The sequence below is a fragment of the Dermacentor albipictus genome, chromosome 2 (assembly GCF_038994185.2).
Source record: "Dermacentor albipictus isolate Rhodes 1998 colony chromosome 2, USDA_Dalb.pri_finalv2, whole genome shotgun sequence".
NCBI lineage: Eukaryota > Metazoa > Arthropoda > Arachnida > Ixodida > Ixodidae > Dermacentor > Dermacentor albipictus.
The window spans coordinates 36,333,671-36,359,129 of record NC_091822.1 but is presented as its reverse complement, the minus strand read 5'-3'; the positions used below and the strand labels follow the sequence as shown (position 1 = coordinate 36,359,129).

The following is a 25,459-nucleotide window of genomic DNA, read 5'->3' as shown; positions in this document are numbered from 1 at the left end:
CTAAGGTAAACGAGTGTCTAAAGCGAAACACTATGGAATGCATTGCAGTGAAAACACACAGGCAGATATCTCCCGGCGAAGGGTGTCCTCACGTATCGATGCAAACTCTCTATTTCATGAGATACTTCTACATGAAGAAGCTTCGAAAACAAGCGACAAAGACAACTCTATCTGAGAAAGCTATAGTGTAATGAAGAAGAAGAGCACAAGGACAAGGCCATCTAGATCGTCTGTTCCATGCCTGCAGTGCAACCAGCGGGCCAGCCTGATTGCCGGCGCTTAGCACGAGTGTGAGCCGTTCGGGCAACCAGCTGTTTGTGCTCTGCGTCACCTACCTTCTCGGTTACGAACAGAAGCTACCATTTGGACTATTCAATACACCTCATTACAGTTGGTGGAGGGCGCGGAGTATTTAAGAACACCTACACCCTGGAACTCCGGTCTCGGACTCTGCCTCCCGTCATGCCTGACTCTCCCCAGCCGACGTCGCCGCCACCCTCCGTTGCCTGCTCTGGCGCTGTCCCGCAACACCATCCAGCGGTTTTCAGCGGCACGGATGAGCAGGATGTCAATGACTGGTTGTCTACCTACGAACGGGTGAGTTTGCACAATCGATGGGATGATGGGAAGTTAAACGCCGCCATCTTCTACCTTGCGGGAGTGGCTCATCTGTGGCTTAAAAATCACGAAGCCGACTTTCAGCTGTGGTCCACGATCAAGACCAGTTTTGCTGAAGTTTTCGGTTACCCCACCGTCCGCAGGTTGCGCGCTGAGCAGCGGTTACGAGAGCGAGCGCAACAACCCGGTGAAGCATTGACCTGTCATATCGAAGAGGTTCTCGACCTATGCAAACGTGTGGATGCTTCTATGCCCGGAAATGGCAAATTGAAGCCCATTTTGAAGGGCATCGTCAATGACATTTTCCAAATGTTGATCGCTAAGAGTCCGCGCACCGTAGCAGAGCTCATAAACTTGTGCCAAAGCTACGACGAGTTAAAGGGACACTAAAGCGAAACAACAAATCCGTTTAGACTAATAAATCATTCTTTGGGAACACTGTAGGCACTCATTTCAAAATAATAGTTTAAGTATTAGATGAGAAAATGAAGGTCCAAGTGTGAGTACTTAAATTTCGCGCCGAAACCCAAGCGCCGGTACGCCAGCGTGACGTCAGGAATGCCAAAGTATGTTTTCGCATTTGAGCCGCGTTGGCTGAATAAAGGTTCCCGAACCTTGCCATGTTTAATATTTGGTTCCTTTAGAACAAAATGTAGTCAATCTGTACCGTTATATATAATTAGTAGGCCCTAGAAGAGGCCATCAAAATCCAAGTCGTCACAGACCCCAGGTGCGGGAACTTAAGTTAGAGTCGCCACCCGTATTTCGTTCTTGCGCTTTTTCTGGCTTACCAAACGTCTTATCGTTGTAAGAGTGGTGCTTTTGGTGTTGTAGAACGGTAATTTACTGATGCAGAAGAAATCATTTTTCCCTTTGTGTCCCTTTAAGGAGGCAGCGCGAGTTGACCAGGCGCCCTTCAATAGCTAACGAGGCCCTCTCTTTCATGACAGCTTTCCCTGAACGCTCCCCCTGCTCACACAATACCAAGCTTTCGTGCGGGAGGAAGTTGCACGTCAGCGTTCTCTACTACCCTTCGCTGAGCTACCCCAACAGCAGCCGCTGCCGCAACAGCCTCCTACACAGCTCACCCGTAAGCTCTGGCGGGTTATTGAAGACCAAGTTGCTGAGGCTCTACCAATGCAGCATCAGCAGTACCCTGTTGCCACGCCACTTACGCATCCGTCTCCGCGCAGCCTCCTCGTCAACCACTCGTTGCGCTACATCCATGGCCGCTAGCACACGTTTATCATCACGTTCATCGGCCTGCTCCTGCCTTTGCACGCAATACAACAGGCCCATATGTTACGCCTGCGGTATTCCCGGCCATGTTGCACGACTCTGCCGTCGCCGCATGCTGCACTCAGATGGGTTTGTGCAGTCGCCTCCCTACGCCGACGCGCAAACTTTCCATGACACCTATTTTCGTAGGCAGTCGAACGGGCCGCCAGCCGAGCTCCCGGTCGTTACACGTCGTTCACGTTCCCCGCGTCGCCCCTCGTTGTCCCCCATGCGTCGGCACCCTTCACCCACGCGAGTGGAAAACTAAGCGCCGCAGTTCAGGAGGCAGGAACTGCGTCGCCATCGATCTGTACAAGTCCTCCATTGTCGTCTTCGAACGTTGTTTACCTTACTGTTGACGGCGTCCCTACCATTGCGCTAATTGATACTGGAGCAGCCGTGTCTGGTCTAAACGAACGCCTCTATCGCGCTTTACAAAAAGTAACGACGCCACTTTTTGGGTTTTCTCTTCGCACAGCAAGCGCCCTGCCAGTTCAGGCTTCAGCAGCATACACAGCTAGATTTGTTATTCTGGGCGTTCTCTATAATGTGGAGTTTCTGGTTCTGCAGTCCTGTTATCATGACGTGATACTTGGGTGGGACTTTCTTTCACGAAATAACAGCTTCAAAAATTGTGCACGTGCTGAAGTAGAATTATTGCCTCTGTGTGACGTGCCCCACGCCGGCCCCACTTCCCTTCCCGCTAAGCTAGTCCTTCGGGAAGAAATCGCCATACTGCCGTACTCGTCTGCCGTTGTTCCCGTCTTCTGCGGCACTGTCCCTGAAGGCGCTGTCCTCATCACTCCTTCGAAACTCTACATAACCCGCAAAGATGTTCCCCTCCCTTTCGCCACGCTTGACATCTCAGCGGGTTTCAGCTCCATCGTTGTCTGCAATCCGCTTCCTACAACCCTGGAGGCTCTTTGCGGCGAAGCACTTCGCCGTGTTCAGCCGCTTCATGACATGTTTCTAATCGTCGTCCCGGATGCTTCGTATGCAGATCTCACTGACTTCTGTGCACTTTCCACTTCTGCTCCGCCATAACCTGACTAATTCATAGCTTTCATTGCCGATGATCCTACTTCCGAGCAGCGCTCCCAGCTTCTTCACCTGCTTGCCCAGTTCCGTCCTTCTTTTGATGTCGCTCAGCCTACTCTGGGTCGCACGTCAATCGTCAGCCACCACATAGACACTGGCTCCAAGGTGCCATTGCGGCAGCGTCCGTACCGCGTCTCCGCCAAGCAGCGTCAGGTGATCAGTGAGCACGTGGACGACATGCTCGAGTGCGGCATCATTCGACCTTCCAATAGCCCGTGGGCATCACCGGTGGTTCTCGTCGCAAAAAAAGGTGGTTCCATTCGGTTCTGCGTTGATTATCACCGTCATAATAAGATAATGCGAAAAGATCTCTACCCTCTATGGCGCATTGACGACGCTCTGGACAACTTGCAAGGCGCTGTATTCTTCTCTTCGTTGGATTTACGCTCGGGCTACTGGCAGGTCCCAATGTCAGCAGATGATCGCCCTAAAACTGCATTCATTACTCCAGATGGTTTATACGAATTTAACGTGATGCCATTTGGTCTATGCAATGTGCCGGCTACATTCGAACGAATGATGGAGAATATCTCGCACGGCCTAAAATGGAGCACGTGTTTATGCTACCTCGACGACATCGTTGTGTTCGCGCCTGATTTCAGCACGCATCTTCTTTGCCTTAGGCAAGTGTTGACCTCCTTGACCAACGCAGGCCTGCAACTGAACCTGAAAAAGTGCCAGTTCGCCGCGCGCAAGCTCATGATTCTAGGTCACATCGTATCACAAGACGGCATTTGCCCCGACACATCAAAACTTCGCGCTGCAGCAGAGTTTCCTAAACCTAATACACTCAAAGAACTCCGCATCGTCATCGGCCTCTGTTCTTCAGGCGCTTTGTTCTAAATTTTGCCTCGATTATATCGCCTCCGACATAACTCTTAAGTGGCGCCAACGACACATCCTCCTCGTATCCTGCACGCGAAACCGCATTCGTGACCATACGCCATCTCCTGACATCTCCGCCTATACTACGACACTACGACCCCACCGCCCCAACTGGAGTGCATACTGATACCAGTGGTATTGGCCTTGGCGCTGTCCTTGCGCAGCGCAAGCCTGGCTATTCTGAGTACGCCGTAGCCTACGCCAGTCGTGCGCTGAGCAAAGCGGAATGCAATTACAGCGTCGAAGAAAAAGAATGCCTGACCATTGTTTGGGCTCTAGGGAAGTTTAGCCCTTATGTATACGGCAGGCCTTTGAATGTGGTTACTGACCATCACGCCCTTTGTTGGCTATCCTCTTTAAAAGACCCGACTGGACGCCTTGCCCGCTGGGCTCTGCGCATGCAAGAATACGATATACACGTCATATACCGCTCAGGTCGCAAGCACACTTACGCTGACGCTCTTTCCTGCTCTCCGCTGCCAGCCGACACGGCCTCCCTCTCCACCATTGAGGCGGTATCCTCGGTCGACATCGACACCTTCGCATCCGAACAGCGCAAGGATCCTTGGGTGGCCTGTCTTTTGGATCTCCTTTCTGGCTCGCCTGCATCTCTCATATCCCACACCCTGCATCGCCAGGCTGCCCATTTCGCTGTCCAGGATAACCTCTTGTATCGACGTAACTACCAGCTCGATGGTCGCAAGTGGCTCCTAGTTATCCATAGAACTTTGCGTTCCGACATGTGCGCGTCTTTCCATACTGATCCACAATATGCGTTTGAAGACGTATGTGTGCCTGCGGCAGCGCTACTCCTGGCGAGGAACGTTTACTGTTGTCCAAAAGTTTGTCCGCTCGTGCCCGCAATTTCAACGACGCAAATCTCTGCCTCATCCGGCCCACGGTTTATTACAGCCACTTCTGTGCCCTGCTCATGCCTTCGACCACGTGGGAATTGACCTGTACGGGCCGCTACCGCTAACACCCACTGGAAAACGATGAATTATTGTCGCAGTTGATCACCTAACACACTATGCTGAAACCGCTGCTCTACCTGCAGCGACCGCCAGTGACGTTGCATCGTTTCTGCTCCATCGTTTCATTATTCCTCATGCCCCACCTTGGCAGCTCCTGAGAGATGGAGGCCGTGTGTTTTGGTCGCAAGTGTTTGAAGGTCTACTTGCTCAATGCCGCATAGTTCACCGGCCGACCACGGCATACCATCCTCAAACTAACGGGCTTACGGAGCGTTTAAATCGCACTATTGGTGATATGCTCGCCATGTACGTTTCGTCGGAGCATACAAACTGGGACATCATCCTCCCATTTGTCACGTACGCCTATAATATGGCTACACAACGTACTACTGGATTTTCTCCATAGTTTCTTCTCTACTGTCGCGATCCTTCCCATACCGTCGATACGGTTTTGCCTTTTACACCAGGCACATCAGAGTGTGCTCCCGTTTCAGCTGTCGCCCGATACGACGAGGAATGCCGTCAATGAGCCAGAAAGTTCGCCTCCACCGACCAACAACGACAGAAAGCCAATCGTGGTGGCGACGCGATGAATCCGAATTTCGCTCCCGGCACACTTGTCTTGTTGTCCGTTCCTTCTCCCACGCATGGACTTTCGACAAAACTACTCTCGCAATATGATGGACCATACCGCATCGTTAAACGCACCTCTCCGGTCAACTATGTCACAGACCCGCTTACACCGGCATCCGACACGCGCTGCCGTGGACGGGATGTTGTTCACGTTCACCACATGAAACAGTTCTATGACCCGCTCATCTCCATGTCCTAAGTCGCCAGGATAGCTCCGCTTTTGTACCGGCGGTAATTGTAATCAAGAAGTAGAGTACAAAGATAAGGCCAGCCAGATCGTCTCTTCCATGCCTGCAGTGCAACCAGTGGGCGAGCCGGATCGCCAGCGCTTAGCACGAGTGTGAGCCGTTCGGACAATCACCTGTTGCTGCTCTGCGTCATCTGCCTTATCGGTTACGAACAGGCGCTATCATCTGGACTGTTCTATACACTCCAATAAAGTAGGAATATCCGTGCCGATGGCTTTGGAGGCACTGACAGTAGCGGTGACTACCATACAGTCGTCCAGCAGTTTGATGCATATTTTGGCACTCAGCATAATGAAATGCACAAACCCTATGTATGTCGCTAAAATGTTGAGGCACTGGGTGAGTATTATAAAAATTTTTGTAAGCGATTTGAAAAGACAGGGTGAGCATGCAACTTTGGCAGTCTAATGGAGTTGATGGTCAGGGACGAGATAGCTTGAAGGATAGTTTTCAAATAGCAGTCCTCAGAAAAAGCCGTTAGGAAGGAAGAGTTTGGCCCTGCAAAAGGCTAAACAGGCATGCGAAGGAGTCTGCCACTTACCGACATGTGTTGCGAATGCTCTAGTGATACCATAGCAGCACTGCATTGGTATATACTGCTAGGTTGTTGTTTTTTGTCCTTTGTTGCCGCTGTACATTTTTTTTATCAATTTGTCGATTGTGCATGCTCCCTATTATTGCATCAGCATTTTTTTTTCTGCATCTTGGTCTGTGATATGCTCATCCCCTCTCTGATGTGCAAACACTGAAAGTACATATATAAACCTAATAGCGGCAATGCATATGGGGACTAGTTAACTGATGTTACTGAAGCGTTGACGTTTCAGAGTTTCCCTGTACTTCTTCTGTAACAATTTATGAGCTGCATATTGCAAATTTATATAATGCAGCCCCCCGCCGAACGTCAATAGACAGTTTTAGTTAAGCGTACACTATACCAATGCGTAGGGTATAAAATAGCGGACCGTCAGTGAGCATGCGTAGAACGCTAAGTGACTCATAGCGTATAGATTGTTTCACAAGGCGCCATTGGGATGAAAAAAAATGTTTTGCCGCGCACGTCGGAGAGCGATTTTCGCTGATAGCTTCAAGATGCGTTTGCGTCAGCGCGATTTCCGCCGCAGCGATGCGCAAGTTTGTCCCCTGCCCACGAAGTATCCATGCCTCCACCGTTATATAAAAAAAAAACATGTAAACTAGTCAGTCAATAGAATTTTCCTATTATTATTCGATAATCGAATGAGTACACCATCTTTTAACGTTTAAGACCAGGGAGAGTTTACGACAGCTTGAATATACGGTGAGTGAGACGCTGCATAACACCGCAAGTATGAGTTTGCGGCGTGTGCGGCTTTGGTGGGGTGGTTCCGTTTAATACACTCTAGTTTCGTTGTTACTGCGGACGGCACTTCCTAGAGGAGTATTTGCTTTTACAGAAGAACAAGCTACTATTGAGTGTACATGTATAAGCAGTTGGCACAATTTCTAGCGATGAAGATGCTGACAACAGTGGCGGTCTAGTGGGTAGGCTCCTCATGTTGACGTGGCGTCTGCTCCCGACCTGGATAGCGTGCAGCTTCTCCTTTTAAACGAATTGTGTAAGCAGAAGAAAAAAACTGTTACTGAAGCTCCTAAGGCGCAGACTCTGATGCGTTCGGCCTACTAAATCCTAACTAAACCTGGCGCGACATTGCTCGACAGAGCTATTAACGTGCGGTAAAACAGTAAAGCACCTATTTTGACGACGCTTTGTTTCGGTCACACATTGCCCCTCCCAAATCGCGCCGATCACTGCGACTGAGCGACGGCGCGACCAACTTGTTGGAATCCAGTCGCGGAGAGCCCACGACGTCGCGGTGGTCGCTAAGCGACGGAATTCGCTTTGTCGCTGATTGAAAACCGCGCCATGTGAAACAGTCTTATAGCGTACGCATGCTATTTCTCAGATTTAGCGTTACTGTCTTTGGGCGGCTTGCCTAAAACGTGGCGGCGCTCCCGCCTGCTCGTTTCTAATTGAATTTGTCGTTGCTTTTGTAAAATTCCCTTCGTTCGTAGCAGATGACTGTTTGAACGGTTTTGGCTTATTCTCAGGCTGCTTCGACGACACATATTTTATGAATATCCTCGTCTAGTTTTCGGTATTGCTTCTCGTTTCGAACGAGTCAAAGCCTAACAAAAGAAACCTTCGAGATGTGAGCGCCACATAACAGTGAAGATGGGAGATAGCTACGAGGATGGCCTATGGCCTCTGAGATCGGAAGATGTCGCAGGCCAACTTAAACTTATGAACGCGCGCTGCTTAGCGTACGTTCCACAAGAGCGTATGACGTACGCAACTATAGCGTAGCCTATCACTCCCTAATAAGTCGCCACGTGTAATGCGACCTATTATATATGTATAGCAAGGAGATATGCAGGGAGATATATTTGTATAGATATGTATATGCAAGGAGATACGATATCTCCAATGCTATTCACAGCGTGTTTACAGGAGGTATTCAGAGACCTGGAATGGGAAGAATTGGTGATAAAAGTTGTGGACAATACCTCAGTAACTTGCGATTCGCGGATGATATTGCCTTGCTTAGCAACTCAGGGGACCAATTGCAATGCATGTTCACTGACCTGGAGAGGCAAAGCAGAAGGGTGCGTCTAAAAATTAATCTGCAGAGAACTAAAGTAATGTTTGACAACCTCGGAAGGGAACAACAGTTTAGGATAGGTAGCGAGGCACTGGAAATGGTAAGGGAATACATCTACTTAGGACAGGTAGTAATCGCGGATCCTTAACATGAGACTGAAATAATCAAAAGAATAAGAATGGACTGGGGTACGTTTGGCAGGCATTCTCAGATCATGAACCGCAGGTTCTCATTATCCCTGAAGCGAAAAGCGTATAACAGCTGTGTCTTACCAGTACTCGCCTACAGGGCAGAAACCTGGAGGCTTACGAAAAGGGGTATACTTAAACTGAGTTCGACGCATCGAGCTATGAAAATAAGAATGATGAGTGTAACGTTAGAGGATAAGAAAAGAGCAGATTGGGCGAAGGAACAAACGCGAGTTAATGACATCTGAGTTGAATTCAAGGAAAAGAAATGGGCACGGGCAGGGCATGTAATGAGAAGGGAAGATAACCGGTGGTCATGAAGGATTACGGACTGGATTCCAAGAGAATGGAAGCGTAGCAGGGGGCGGCAGAAAGTTAGGTGGACGGATGAGATTATGATGTTTGCAGGGACAACATGGCCAAAATTAGCAAATGACCCGGGTAGTTGGACGAGTATGGGAGAGACCTTTGCCCTGCAGTTGGCGCAGCGAGGATGAAGTTGATTATGATGATAATGATAACTACCCGTAAGAGTGTTAGCCACCGCCACTCAGCGAAACGCCCCGACTCTTTCCGCGGTTTCATTGTCTGTTGGCAATGTTGACAGCCTAAGGCATGAAGTTCTCCAAAAGCCTCCTCACAACGGTGTAAGGGGTTATGCCCACTGTTAAATATTATCATGCTTACGACACCGTACACTTTATGTAAAGAATAAAGAGTTCACATCCTCCTTGAAACAAGTCGATGTAGGAGTGCCTCGAGATTGCATTTTAGGTCCGTTTTGATTTCTAGATCAACGACATCGTTACCGTTGATGAGGTGGTGAAGTAGGCCATTTACACTGATGATACGAGCCTCTTCTGCTCATGTCGCCTCACCGCTAATTTAGCAAATCATGCCAACAAAACTCTACATTTATTTCGCCGATGGTACACGCAAAACAGCCTAAAACTAAATGTCAGTAAAACTACAGCAGCAATGTTTTGCCCGCGTCACAACGAGCTTCCCTTGTATCCTCTATTTATCAATTGCAGATCAGTTGAATACGTTCCGTCCTTAAAACTCTTGGCGTCTATTTTTCTTCAGCTACGGATGCACACGTCGGTTTCTTGGTTGGCAAGCTTTCAAGCACTATGGGTTCCTTGCAGCGAAATTGTGCAACGTTCCCGGTGTCTGGTAACCTACGACAGCACAACTATTTCGAGCGGTTTTCCAGTTGGCAGTATAGCGGTCGTTCTGTGGTGTGTGTTTTCGATTGTTGCCTTCTTCTTCTTCGCTATGCTTGAAGTTTTACTGAACAAAACGATATGACCTTGCTGGTGACATGTTCGTGTAACAAATCTCTTTTACTTCCTTGGTTTTTTAAGTACTTTGCATTTTTTTCATTGTTGAACTATTTCATAAGTTAACATAATCCATTGTTGCGTTATCTATTTCTGTAAAAATTATTGTACTCCCTTAAAATTGCATGTTAGACATAAAGCTCGTCTCTAAGTCGTATGGTTTAAATAGTTCAACTATCCTTGTAATATTCACCATATGTAGTGTGTGTCGTTTTGCGAACTACCCGTTGCTGTTATCAGAAAGAGCCAGCCATCTCGTCAAGCTACTCGCTGTAGTAGCTTTTTGTGATTGCCCGTTTCTTTCAAAGAAAGATAAATAACGCATTCAATTGAGTATATAGGACTTACAGTATTGATAGAAAAGGTTAAACCCACGTATTTTAACAACCACCGATTGAGAGCCAGAATATTTGGATAGAAGTTGAAGCTTCGCCTTTAGGAGTCGAATGCGATAGCATTCAAAGAACCGTGACTGCGTTCCACGCTTCCGGCAACTGCAGCATATGTAACCCCAATATTTTCCTGTAAACGTTGGCGGTGGACGCTATGTATAAAGCCCCTTGATAATTTGAAAGCACCGCCACTCTTTGAACTCTGCCGCCACCGCACGACCTTCTAGCCTCCTCCTCGCCCCTTGCGCGTCCCTCCCGCGGCAGCCAATTTTGCCCGCGTGTTTCTGTACGACGATTGGTCTTCCTACCGTTGTCCTTGAAAACGCGTGGATCTTGCGTTTTGCTTGTGTTTTTCTTTTTCGTTCGCGCCATTTTGCTCCTCAGCTAGGCTGGCTCGGCGCTTCAGCTCGGCGTAGCGAACGTTGTACGCTGTGGTTCCTGTTCTGTGTGCTTGCGCTACGGCGCACCGTTGCGAATATAACTGCAGCAGGAATCCTGAATATGGTTATGCCATTTTGATGATACCTCAAGGAAAGCCTGATGGCTTGTGCAGGAAGCAGTGGCTGCATAACATTGGCCGAAAGAACTTTGTTCCGACAAAGAACAGCGTTTCTTGCGAGGTGAGGCGTCTTTCTTATTGCTCGTAGCAAAGCATCCTGTAATGCAACAATTTTTTTTCATTCATCCGGCCTACTCACCAGCGTGCGGCAATGTGTACGTTGGATAAAAATGCAGTTGTTCACAGTCTGCTTAATTATCTGCGGCGGCTCCATCACCTCACACGTCGCAAACTGTTATTCATTTGAAAACGCAGCACTATAGATTTTGCTATCCGCTGTGAACAATTATGGGCGAAGATACAGCTTCTCGATCGCACTTTTCGCGATTGTTAGGATCTGTTGCCTGTTTTACTGAAAATTGAAATAGCGGCTTGTAGAAGAGCTATCATTTCTTGCGTACTTCGATCTGTGTGTCAGTCAGATACAATGAGTGCAACCCTAATAAAATTAGTGGCAAGTGTACCCGTGACATTTCAGAGAATGAGCACTATCTAGTCCACATTGCGTTTTTCTTTTTAGTTTTAAGGCGAAAGCCTTTAGTTCTCTATGTTTCAAGGTCGCGTTGTGAACATGAAATATCACGTGACCCAAGGAAGGCCAGAGGTGACCCAAACCATGTCCACCCCTGTATAAGACAATGATTAGAGAAATTAATTATTGACTCATTAGCGATTGAATTAAGGTGGGTTAGGGAGGATTAGAGTGTAGTATGACGGATTAGGGTGGATTAAGGTGGTTTGGGTTGATGAAAAAGTGTTAAGATATATTGGATGGATTAGAGTTCCTGAATAAGGATTAGGGAGGATTAAGGTGGATGGAGAAGTAAGGTCGATTAGGGTAGATAAAGGCTAATTAGGGTTGATAAAGGAGGATTAGGAGCGATTAGGATGTATTAGGGTTGACAGAAGTGGATTAGAGTGTATTAAGGTGTATTAAGCAGGATTAACCTGGATTGAAGTGCGTGAATGAGGATTACAATGTATAAAAGACGGTTAAGGTGGATGAGGGAGCATTAAGGTGGATTAGGGTGGATTAAAGTGAATTAGGATTGATGAAGCAGTATTAAGAACAATTAGGGTGGATTAGGGTAGATTAGCGTGTATTAGGAAGGATGGATGTGCATGAACAAGGATTAGAGTGGGTTAGGGAGTACTAAGCTTGTAAAGCCTGCTGTAATAAACCTTAATCCATAATATCCATCGTGCACCTTAGTCGGCCTTAATCGCCCTTATTCCATCATAGTCCAACTTCCTCGACCTTAATCCACCCTAAGCCTCTTTAATGCACTTTATTTCTCCTTAATCGACCTTAGTCGTCCTTCATTCACTCTAATGCACCTTCATCGACTTTAACCAAGCTAATCCTCCTTAATGCAGCTAATCCTCCTAAATGCACCTTACTCCTCCTTAATCCACCCTAAACCTCCTTCATTCACTTCTATACACCCTAGCCCAACGCAATTCTCCTTAATGCACATTTATCAACCTTCATGCACCCTAATTCCCCTAATGTACCCTAATCCGTCCTCATTCACTTTAATCCACCATATTCCTCCTTAGTTCACCTTAATCCACCTTCATTGACCCTAATCCCCTTTCATCGACTTTAATTCGCCTCCATTCTCCTTAATACACATTAATCCTCCTTAATCCGATCCCTAATCAATCATTATTTCACTTTGCTAATCAGTAATCATCTCTTATACACGACTGCACGTGCTTCAGTTTGCTTCCGGCCTTCCTTCGGTCACGTGATATTTTCTGTAGCTCACAACGCAACCTTGAAACAGAGATCGCACGCTTAATAAGCCCCACACAAAGGGATATGCTACAAGCAATACTTGATCACATGCACAAAGAAAAGGATTTCATCATGTCAGAAATATTATCTGGAGTAAGTATAGAACTCGCCTCAAAGCTCGTTTTACATCAGGATGCCCCGTTCATACGGCTTTAACAAAAAAATCAACCTCTTCTTAAACGTTGCCTCCAGCATTATTGATGCTGTTATGAACATTGCTCAAAATTTTCAACACCACTGGGGCTCGCAAATGGCCCAAAATGACACGCCTCCATAGAATGCTGCGGAGCGTCCGCGGGAGCCCAGGAGAATATGCATGCCGTGCGCAGCCGGCGGGTGAAGAAAATCGAGGAGGTAAGCGCTGCGAGGAGGAGAGTGTCGCTACTTTCAAATTATCAACGGCGATTTAGCTATGCACGAAGGCGAGCGCCACCTGGATGGTGTTACAAGGAACCGAGCGGGTCGCCATGCTCCTACTAATACAGACGTCAAAGGGCAGCTGGTGAAGGGGTTTGTGTTTCAGTTTCCGCTTAACAGAATTATGTTTTCTCGTATATTCAAATTACAATCCGACACTATCATTTCTGTAAGTGGTGTGTAAGTCGTACATTACGAAGTTTCTGACGCAATTTACTTTGAGAAATTAAATTAGCTCAGTAACGCCTACTCGCCCTACAAAGGGCCTGCGTGGATCGGGGTGATTTTTCTCATACGGACGTCGCCGCCAGCGCCGACACTGACGCCGGATTTTCTGCGACACGGGGTCTTTAACGCTATCGCATTAATACGACCATGAAGAAAACGTTTTGCCTGTGATCCAGCGAGGGCAGAATAATTTAGCGCATACCTTGCTGTCCCACAGGCAGCTCCACCGCGGCTGGAACTGCTCCCACACAGAGCTCCGAGCTCCTGGTAGGTAGAGGGCTCTCGCCGCGACGGCGGCCATGAGACACGCTGGCAGGAAGCCCATCACTGCAGATATCTGCGCCAGCAGACGGAGAAGCAGAAGGTGATGTTCGGCCGCGTCCCTGCGCTTCCGCAACGACTTCGCAAAAGCTGGGCGTCGAATAGAAGACGGGATGCAAGCATTGCGGTGTACAAGATTGAGCACCTGAGATCAAAAATATTTGATTTCATATTTCCGCTTTCACAGACCTATTGTACACCAGAGGCCAAGCCAGGTGCACAACTACGAATACGCTATAGCAGATTTAGCTGTACACTCCCACTATTGAAACGCAAATAGAGCACTTGGGTTTCGCACATGCAAATGGCAGATGTATGACTAACCATAACGTGCTAGGAATGGCATTGATGACAAATATCACAATTGATCTTAAATTTTTCACGTTATATTTTTCGCCTCGATACAGAAAAACAGCGCATTCCGCTGCTCGCAATTCGACCATGGATTGCGGTGATTTTTTTCTCCGAGGAAAAAATTCTGGAAACCTCCGAGAAAACTCCTGCATCGCGCACCATCTTGTTCATAAAAAAATATCGTAAACACCCCTCTGAAAGTGTTGCCACGACATCGATACCCACGAGTAAATTTTAGTCTTTCAGCCAGGCGATTAGGAGGAGTTCCACATCGGTTTTCATGTGGCGACAGTAAATGCCGACGAAAGCCCGAGTGTGGCCGCTAGAGGTTGTCAAATATAAAACAAAAAACAGCCGGCAGTGCAGCCTACGTCGAAGAGCCGACTTTTTTCCGACACTTACTATATCAACGCATACCGTAAACTGCGGCAGAATCCGTGACTATAGACGATAACGGGATTGCATCCAAACAATGTAGAGACACATCACATTGCTTAAAGGGACACTAAAGCGAAAGAATAAATCAGTTTCGACTCATGAAGCATCGTTTAAGAACCCTGCAGGCAGTCATTTAAAAAAAATTGTTGGATTATTAGATGAGAAAATGAAGGTCCAAGTATCAGTATTTGAATTTCGCGCCGAAACCCCAGCGCCGGTACGTCAACGTGACGTCAGGGATTCCAAAGTGTGTTTTCGCATCTGGGCCGCGTTGGCGGAATAAAAGTTCCCGAAACTTACCATGTTTAATATATGGTTCCTTTAGAACACAGTGTAGTCAATCTGTGCCGCTATTTACATTTAGTAGGCCCTAGAAGATGCCGTCAAAATCCAAGACGTCACAGCCGCCAGGTGCGGGAACTTAATTAGGCGTCGCCACCTGTATTTCGTTCTTGCTCTTTTTCTGGCTTACCAAACGTCTTATCGTTGTAAGAGTGGTGTTCTTGCTGTTGTAGGACGGTAATTTATTCATGCAGAAGAAATAATTTTTCACTTTAGGGGCCCTTTAAGTGAGCTTTGTTTAGAAATTGCGGAGGTTCTGCATAGGCGACTACATAGGCGAATTACAATGTATCTGTACTTGGCCCGATTTGCTATGACATTTGCGCGCCAAGGTCGTCCAAGACCATGACGGCTTGCCAACGACTGTATGACGGCGACACAGCTACAACGATGGCGTGACCCGCCGTGGTTGCTTAGTGGCTATGGCGTTGGGCAGCTAATGAGGAGGTCACGCGATCAAATCCCAGCCACGGAGGCTGCATTTCGATGGAGACGAATTGCGAAAACATCTACGTGTTATGTTCCGGTGCACGTTAAGGAGCCCCACGTGGACCAAATTATTTTGGACTTCCTTAGCATGGCGTCCCTCATAATGAGATGGAGGTTTTCGCATACAAAGCCCCATATTTTATTTTTAGAACGACGCCAAGGAGACAATGGGATCACCACAAGTCTGTGATGACGATGACTTGAAGATTAATGCACGGCGATGACGTGACGACTGTATGACGGCGATGGCGTGACAACAACGTTGTAATCATGAGTCAACAACTACACAGCATAAGTACAATGAAATAACGACTGGAGGAATGACTTCCATAGGAAGAAAGTGGTGTGACAACGATACGAGGACAATGAGACGCAGTTTCTACAATGATGAGTCTGGTGCGATGGAAGCGTGGCAACAACGGCATGACGACAATTGGGCAATGATGACTGCAGGAAAACGATGGCCTGGCGACGGAATGGCCAGAGTAGGAATACGAAGCTTGGAATGACGATGGAACAAACACGATGGCATGCCGTTGATGAGCACTTACCTAGTCAACGAAGCTTGATAATCTTGGTAACTGGGCGGGAAAACAGAAACATATAGACACCAGGAAGTACGTGGAGCAGCCACAGAATGTTAAACGCATTATAAAGTTGCCGTGGACATACGTCCCTTGAATAGAGTGAGCTTTGCACAATTTTAGTCAGTAATCCCTAAATTTAATGCGATCATCGTAATTAGGGGGCGTGACACTCCTAATTGGGCCATACTGTCTGTCTGTCTGTCAGTCAGTCAGTCAGTCAGTCAGTCAGTCAGTCAGTCAGTCAGTCAGTCAGTCAGTCAGTCAGTCAGTCAGTCAGTCAGTCAGTCAGTCAGTCAGTCAGTCAGTCAGTCAGTCAGTCAGTCAGTCAGTCAGTCAGTCAGTCAGTCAGTCAGTCAGTCAGTCAGTCAGTCAGTCAGTCAGTCAGTCAGTCTGTCTGTCTGTCTGTCTGTCTGTCTGTCTGTCTGTCTGTCTGTCTGTCTGTCTGTCTGTCTGTCTGTCTGTCTGTCTGTCTGTCTGTCTGTCTGTCTGTCTGTCTGTCTGTCTGTCTGTCTGTCTGTCTGTCTGTCTGTCTGTCTGTCTGTCTGTCTGTCTGTCTGTCTGTCTGTCTGTCTGTCTGTCTGTCTGTCTGTCTGTCTGTCTGTCTGTCTGTCTGTCTGTCTGTCTGTCTGTCTGTCTGTCTGTCTGTCTGTCTGTCTGTCTGTCTGTCTGTCTGTCTGTCTGTCTGTCTGTCTGTCTGTCTGTCTGTCTGTCTGTCTGTCTGTCTGTCTGTCTGTCTGTCTGTCTGTCTGTCTGTCTGTCTGTCTGTCTGTCTGTCTGTCTGTCTGTCTGTCTGTCTGTCTGTCTGTCTGTCTGTCTGTCTGTCTGTCTGTCTGTCTGTCTGTCTGTCTGTCTGTCTGTCTGTCTGTCTGTCTGTCTGTCTGTCTGTCTGTCTGTCTGTCTGTCTGTCTGTCTGTCTGTCTGTCTGTCTGTCTGTCTGTCTGTCTGTCTGTCTGTCTGTCTGTCTGTCTGTCTGTCTGTCTGTCTGTCTGTCTGTCTGTCTGTCTGTCTGTCTGTCTGTCTGTCTGTCTGTCTGTCTGTCTGTCTGTCTGTCTGTCTGTCTGTCTGTCTGTCTGTCTGTCTGTCTGTCTCGATCTAACTGCTCTCCAGCCAAATTGGTGCACTGGGCATTGCATGATCTAACGGGTAACGCATCTGGGTGCTGTGGTGAGGGCCTGCGTGAATATGTGTACTCAAACTGGCTCCTAGACCGCCAATAGACTTCGACCTCCCATGGCCTCTGCCTCGCGCGCCGGCCATCGCCCCTGAATGATGCTGACGTGTGCTGCCTGAAACCTACTCTCCCTTTCCTCCTCTATCCCCTCATCTTCCATCCCCCGCCCCCATCCCCAGTACGCTGCACCGTGCTTCCATATGGGCTGCAGAACTGAGCGTACTTTCCCCCTCCCAAATCACGAAGAAGAACTTGGGTCAATGACTGTACGGAACAGCGTATGTCGCGCTCTTTAATGAAGCTCTGTGACGCCTTCTTAAATCACTGAATACATGCCACTTGATATGTGGTGCTGTTCAATGACAAAAGAGATCCTCCATGTGTTCTCCGGTGCTCAACAAAGTTGAACCCGCGCGGCGCGCGACGTTACCGGCGCCTCCGCTAGATGACGTAGCGCGTGCAATGAGAAGTGCGAGAGGGGGGTTCTGCTGCTTACACGTTTTTGTGCTTGTAAAATGGTGCGTCGCCATATTATCTTTTAGCTAATCATACTAACGACGGCATCCATCGTGAGATAAGGCTTGCCAGTATTTTTCTTTATAGCGTGGCGTTTTACTGCCTCGGCGTTGCAAGTATTCTACTAAAGGCAGAAATCAAGAAACATTTCGTGAGTGTCCCGTCTGAACGGTATGGCTAAGTTGACTTATCAGTTCTTATGAGTACTTTCGCGCCGTGGGCTGCTTTTAAGTGATTTTAAATTAAAAACAGTCTTAACAGTCTTAAATGCTTAACAGTCTCGGTAGAGAACAGCAATTTACAATAGGCAGCGAGGCACTGGAAGTCGTAAGGGAATATATCTACTTAGGGCAGGTAGTGACGGCGGATCCGGATCATGAGAAGGAAATAATCAGAAGAATAAGAATGGGCTGGGGAGCATTTGGCAGGCACTCTCAGATCATGCACAGCAGGTTGCCATTATCCCTCAAAAGAAAAGTATATTATAGCTGTGTCTCACCAGTACTCACCTACGGGGCAGAAACCTGGAGGCTTACGAAAAGGGTTCTACCCAAATTGAGGACGACGCAACGAGCTATGGAATGAAGAATGATAGGTGTAACGTCAAGGGATAAGAAAAGAGCAGATTGGGTGAGGGAACAAACGCGAGTTAATGACATCTTAGTTGAAATCAAGAAAAAGAAATGGGCATGGGCAGGACATGTAATGAGGAGGGAAGATAACCGATGGTCATTAAGGGTTACGGACTGGATCCCAAGGGCAGGGAAGCGTAGCAGGGGGCGGCAGAAAGTTAGGTGGGCGGATGAGATTAAGAAGTTTGCAGGCACGGCATAGCCACAATTAGTACATGATCGGGGTTGTTGGAGAAGTATAGGAGAGGCCTTTGCCCTGCAGTGGGCGTAGCCAGGCTGATGATGATGATGAAATTAAAAAACCCAAGTTTTACAATGGAGCTGTTAGAACCTCGCTGGGTTTCTCTTGACGTGAGCAGCTTCGCCGATGTGGGAAAGAGAGAGATAAGAGAGAGTGAAAACAGAGTTTAAAAATAGCATCGCGCAGCATAGCGACGCGGCGAGGGTGGGTGGAGCCTAGCGGAGAACGAGCGGTGCTCGCGCGAGCGAGGAACGTGACCTGGGTGCGGGCCCTCTCCTGTGGCGCGCGAGGCAGGGAAGGGTCAGGCGAGGGAGGAGGGGAGTTCTTCTCCGACGGCTGCTAGGGTGCGTCGATTTCCTCCTCGCCCGCCGCTCCGTACATAGTGGAGACAACCCCGGCGTCTACTACGGCGGTGGCCACGCGGAGCCGTAGGGACGCGTTGCCGGCGCTCGTGTGTCTTGTGTGCGGTTCTCCCTACTAGCCTTGCCCCAACTTCACTGGTCTCTCGTGTTTGCCATAGGAGAGCCACGCATAAATTTTTCATACACAACTTGGTTACAATGAAGCATTTGCAAAATCTTGGCAAAACAGACCCTTAGACAGAAGCACGCGCTAACTCCCTTATACAGCTCCGGTGCCTTAGATATGTGAGCCGCTCGGATTACCACGTATCTGAGAAAGGTCTAACGAAACAGCGTCAAAGACCTCGTGTCACAGAAAATCCGGTGATGGCGTTGACAGAGTTGTCCGTGAGCGAAAACTGTCGCATATATATAGGTGTATGTACATGCCACGTTTTGCCATATGGCATGTGGTATAAGCGGGTTATATTGCCACACATATCTATCAGTAATGTTACTGAAACCTTGTCTTACGTTCTTGACAAAGTTATTCCTCGGAAATTTGAGAATGACAGCCTATAAGAAATGTCATGAAATAAATGCCGATAGCGCATGCATATTATGTTAAATCTTCTCAGATATAAATATTAAAAGTGCGAAACAACAACAGAAACTTGAAACTAGTGTAATTCTTTAATCGCGGATTTGTACTACCTGTGGGATTGGCCGACACAAGAGGCAGTGTTTCTGCCAGAGAGATCGCCTTCTTGCAAAGCGTTCGCCGACAACCTGTCGCGGCAAACTTTATGGTTACATAAGCTGCAGTTGCCGAGAAGCAGGAGAAGCAGTCGGAGATCTTTGAATGCTATTGGCGTTGCACTCTTAAAGGCGAAGTTTAAGCGTCCTTCAACTGTTTGCCTTTCTTTTAGATCGTACTGACGACGTAACCGCTAGCCCGCGAAGACTGCATGCGGAGAAAACGTAACCCCACAGGTAAATTGTGCGTGCGCTCTGAACAGTAACAACACATTAGAACCAAACACCGTACCCGTCCGACTGCAGCGACTCCCTGCGCCGTGCAGACGAAGATGAAGAACCAGGTGAAGATGTAACAAACGAGCAGCTCCCAGCGAATCCCGCCGAATTCGTCGATGCCATTGGTCACCTTGAGCATGCCGTGCCTGGAAATACATAGTGTTCGTCCTAAGAGGAAGCAAATTGCAGAAGAACGCCGCGCATCTTAATTAAAGGTGCGCGCTTGCACTTTCGTAATTTTTTTTTCCTTTTTATTTCAACGCATTGCAACAATTTCAGCACAATCAAGAAATTCTAGATCTGGAAGCCATGACAGCGCTTTGCTGATCGAAGTTTTAGCTCGCGCGAACATGATATTGGAGACTACAGAATGAAACAGGTCTTTTTAGAAAATTAGGAACGGTCCGGAAAACACTGCAATTTCTACGAAAAGTTGTGAAATGAAAATGGTGACGCTCGCTCAGCAATTTTTGTTTCGGTTATTTTAATTCCTCCCAAAAGCCTTTGTTATTTTTCTTAAGGAACTGAGCATCTTTACATATTTTGTGCGGTGGCGAGTCGACAGTCTTTAACGATATGAGGCCTCAATGTCATGCATTACCTATAAAACAGCTTTGATGCGTACAGGTAGCTAAGCAATAAACTCTTTTGTGTGTCTTCAGAAGTAGCGAGAACTGGAGGCACATAATCTCACTTGAGATAAAATGGGGTTGAGGCACCGGACTTGGACAAGTTATATTTAGAAATTTTGCCAGGACAATTCAGTGGCCATCTACCTACTAACGTAGTGAATACAAAGTCGCCAGGGCTCCAAAAACACGAAGGTGTTAAAGCGAATATAATCTCTCAAGATTTGGAATCTTCCTACCAAAACATAGTGGTCGCTAGACTAAGGGCTCTCTGTGGCAAACACCGCGCACTTAACAATGTAAATTTTAGATAGGATAAACGTAGAGTGCAGGAGAGCCTTAAGTACACAGGAAATGGTCATCAAGTAAATCAAATGCAGGCGTCTGATGACAAAAGACAAGTTAGGCACCATCGCGCTGCTTGACTGGTGGGATGTATATTCCTCTTCACAGGATATCATGTCTCTCTAACCAATTGACATCCAAGTGACGCCAAAATATTGAGGACGCTTCGCTTACATCGATTCCCATAGTGCATGGGATCTGCATAATTTTTTTCAGCTAAATAACGGCTGTAAATGCCAAGTCAACGTGTTCATTCCCAGTGATGTACCTTTCTTGGAGAGGCACGGCCTTATCTGCAGGGAGCCACACGGCACGGTGCTGCTGTCAGTTGTTGAAGACAGCGGTTGTGCTTCGCACGTCCACGGAGTACGAGCAACCAAGTGTAATTTGTTTTCTATGGAGCAACGAACGAACGCAGACCGAAATCCACTGGCAAATGCAGCCCACGCATGAGGAGCGATGTCTCGCTTTCCGAAGTGTGAGGTGGTGATGTTGAGTTCACAAAAGGCCGTGAAGAGATGCATGTCAATAAACGGCTTCGTGCATCGCTGACTGACGACAGGGACATCTGAAATTTGGTGCTGCGATGAGACAAATCTCTGAACTCATATTAAAACTAGGTGGAAAACTAGTGTGAGGTGCGTAGAATAGTACGTATGTTTTAATTGCCTGTATGTACGTTAGCTTGACTAATAAAAAACAGGGGGAAATATTTCCTAATTTGCCCACGTATGTTTATCTTCAATATTTTCCTCATATTAAGATATCATTTTCTAGTAAACGGGACAGTTATGCTGCAGGGGAATAGTTATTGAAAGCGTGCTGGGAGATAAAGGCAATGTTTGTGAGCAATGCAATAATTCAGCGAATAAATTTTATAATTTGTAAAATGACGAATTAACGCCTACCTTAAGGTAACACGGATACATAACAACCTTTGAGCATTTGAAGAATGAGTGCACTAGTCACAAAAATCTTGAAAATGTAGGAATTATTGATGCCCAAGAAAGAAAAAGCCGCCATTAGCGCTTCACTGAACTAGCGCGGGACGCAGAACACGCGGTTCCTTAGATTTGGCAATGTCGATCCAAATCGGTCGCGAAGCTTCCGGCGAATAGCGGTTCTAACAAATTGTCGTCGTCATCAGCAAGGTTGGTTATTGGAGCAGTGATTGAAGCACGACTTGTTTGGAGGAAACGAATACTAGGAAACAAAAGTGGATTTTAGTTAAAGTGCGACAGAGTTAGATTCTTTATTGAAAATAAAACACCTGTCAATTTTTTCCATGCCTGACGAGTAAAGAACAGAATACTCTGTTTAGTTTATTTTTATCAATGAATACTTTTTTTTAGCGTCCATCGTAAGTACGATGGTCACGTGTCAGTTGACGCCGCTAAGCCGCTATCATTGAAATGCAATGCAGCACTCGCTGAGTGCAGAAGGCACGCTCGTAAAGTTGTCGACGTTTGTCTGAATTTGGTGCCGCGAGTAGCTTCATCGTTTCATTACCTGCTCAGTCAAAAGTAGTGAGTGAAAACTGGCAGATAATTGTTTACTTTAGTTCTTTTCGCCTAACTGCACCGGCCAACGGGCTTGGCGTCCTACGATAGGACCAGCACTCTACGCCTAAAGCCTTCGTTGACCTACACAGAAAGTATGTTCTTTGCAGGGGTGAAATTTCGACACCAGTGCGGCTGAACTTTTTCTGCATCGCTTTGCGCGCTCAAAGGTAGAAATGTCCATCAAGTAGAATGGCAGGGCATTTCGATATACAGCTATCATGGCAGGTCACCGAAACAAGTTTCGCGCCCTGTCAGATATGTCGTAACAATACTTTTTCTTCCGCCAGAAGTTTGTCCCATAAACCGCCAATGAACCACCACATACTGAACGTATGGACTTTTGTGGAAGCATCGCTACCACCTATACATACGTTGGGTTTGGCGCCACCCATGGCTGGCCATGGCGGGATTTTATTGCAGAGCGAATCTATGCTCTCACAATTTCTCCTGTGCACATTTTCGACTATCGTGTTGAATAAAAAGAAGCAAACGTTATCCTTAGAGCTTTTCAAAGCGCTGAGCAGCCACAATATTCCCGACATTATGCCTTCTACTTGCTAATAAATACAACAGCCGTCTCCAGATCACATTCCCTGAAAATAAAGAACCATGGTGTCGCACACACAAACTCTCCAGTGCAGGTAAAACGTGATGGAATATAACAAAGAAATACGATGTGTGCAATCATTCCATGCTATTCAATTTCGCCTTCCTAAAATACTGGCTACTTCGATGACTCCTACGCAGACGACCGGGTATCGCACATCCTTAACAGCACGAGCCACCCGCTCGCAGGTGGTTTCCTACCTAATCACAAAGGAGTTGTAATTACTAAAAGAGCATTAATGTGCTACAACAACCGACGCTGCAAAGGGGCACGTCATTACCTGCCGTGCTGGTGACTGCTGCATTGTAAACGCCTACCAGTGCAACAAATGTAGAGCTAGAAAAAATGCTTAGGCCTAACTACAGCAGAGTAAATTGGTTGCTGAGCCCCAATATGCTTACTCTACGAAGTCCCCGCCCTGTAAACCCGACCTAACTCTTTACACGCGTTTGCCCGAATGCGTGAGCCCTTGACATTCTTTGTATTAGGACGCTCATCATTGCTTAAGCACTCCTGCCACAAGTATACCAGGCCATTTTTAGTAATTGTGAGATTTGTTTCTCATGATGACAGAATTTTGGGTTACATCACATAGCTAAGGCTACTCATTCACACTTTCAAGGTGCGGGAAACCTATCACAAGTGCTTGCGGCTTTCTAGCGGGCTAACATTACCATATGTCTCTATTTTTCGCACAGGAAGCCTCCAACCTACTTTTATACAGTGTCAAATAAAGATCTCCTTTCTATTTTTTATCTCCACTGGTACTCAATGGAACGTCATCCGCAAATTATAGGTCAGTGATGTAGCGTTCTGGGTACATTTCTACATCAAATACCTTGTGCGTTATCCAGTATATTTCAACTAATCTTGAAATGGATCACAGTGTACAGACATCTGCTTGTCTGATTAGCTTATATTAATATGTTTTCGCCCTTGTGAAGAATTTTGAGAGCGTGGACATTCCCTAGGCATTTCTGGTATAGGTACAAGCTTGCCATACTGCTTCTAGTACTTCACTAAACCATGCCTTCTTGCGTAAGGGTATCTCGGCTTAATAAAACGCACTTTGTGCATCAACGTCTTACGTTCACTTGAGCGCTTTGAGATGCTTCCCGCCGCAGATCTTGGAATTGGCACAATTATTGTTGCTTCCACAACGAACGTGTGCTAACTTACAGAAAGAAGGCGTTCTCGGAATAGCCCCGTGGGTCCAAGCAGTCCGACAGGTTCAAGGCGTCGACGTAGGATGCCGTAACGACTTTTCCGCACAAGGTGAACACGGTGGCGTTCTTGCCAGGGTCGTAGTTGGGCTCCTGGGTCTTCATGTACACATTCTCCTTGGCAAGCTGGCACTGGCGCTGCGTGAGATCCACTGCTCATGCATGTCCGTGTCATATTCGCCGTGTGATTCAGAAATCGCGATGCGCCAGGGGGTACTTTGAAGCCCAGTGAGGACACACGTAATTTTGCCGGTGACGGCAGAATAGAAGCGTAGTGTCACGAATACAATGCCTTCAGAAATTTTCGCTTATTTTGCGTTAAAAACCTAACGACTCTCCTACAATATATTTGGTTTGCTACAAGCGAATGACTTATTCTAGATCATAGCTCCAAGTTACAGAGTAAGGAATAGTTGTATTTTAGGAATAATATTTTCATACCTCGGGGTCACCGAGGCACCGTAGTAAATCCGAAATGCTGTGCAATGCAGATCGCTCCCTTTGACGGGGGCGAGACAGCACATGTCAAGTATAAATCTTTGTAAAGCGAAGCATTCCTGGTGTTATTCGCTCATGAACTATGTGTGTGCGCATACTTACACATGGCAGTGACGATGAAGAACGACACAGTGTCAAAATTGTGTGTTACAAATTTAACTTTTTATTGCTACAGAAAGTATATTACACTAGTCACGTGGCTCATAAAATTAAATTACGAAAGGTTTCGTGACAATGGCCGACGGACAGAACTATCCATAACATTTGAGAAACTTCCAATACATGTTGGCGCGTCTTGCGCCAAGTGATAACGCTAAACTTGCCTCAGGCGGTGAAAAGCGGTGGTTGCTTATCACATTGAAGGGCCTGCCATAAAGGTTCGGATGGAATTTGGCGGTAGTTCGAATGAGTGTAATGCACTATTTTTCCGTCATAAAATGATTGACTTCTGATTTAGGCTCTTTACTGGGCGTAATTGTTCCCAGCAAAACAAATAACACTCAAACCCAACGATGGCGGCGAGCAGAGTCGGCGATCGTCTAAAATGTGATCAGTTGATCAAGCACGTCGGCTTTTATACATGACTCGTCGAAGGTTCCAGTGTCATGGCTGTGGCTCACAGGGATTCCAAAAAGTACTGCACAATTCGAGTTGCGCATACAATCAGATTACGAAAGGTTTGGCGACAATAACCAATGGATAAAACTGTCGATTTCATTCTCATACATTCTCAACTGTCGAAACTTCTCATACATGCAAGAGCGTCCTGCGCCAAGCGATAACGTTTAAAATTACCTAGCTGGTGGAAGGCGCGGTGACCAAAG

The 25,459-nt window shown here is 47.0% G+C and overlaps 1 protein-coding gene across 3 annotated transcripts in view; it reads right to left on the bottom strand.

Moving 5' to 3' along the window:
* The window catches only part of LOC135920434 (sodium-dependent proline transporter-like), a 159,035-nt gene that overhangs the window by 121,286 nt on the left and 12,290 nt on the right, over nt 1–25,459 (bottom strand). For all 3 annotated transcript variants that reach the window (XM_070532798.1, XM_070532800.1, XM_070532799.1), the window contains exons 6-8: nt 24,094–24,275; nt 19,785–19,917; nt 13,507–13,641 (exon numbers count right to left, since the gene is read on the bottom strand). In XM_070532798.1, coding sequence (XP_070388899.1) covers nt 13,507–13,641; nt 19,785–19,917; nt 24,094–24,275 — 450 coding nt within the window. The remainder of the gene's footprint in view (nt 1–13,506; nt 13,642–19,784; nt 19,918–24,093; nt 24,276–25,459) is intronic.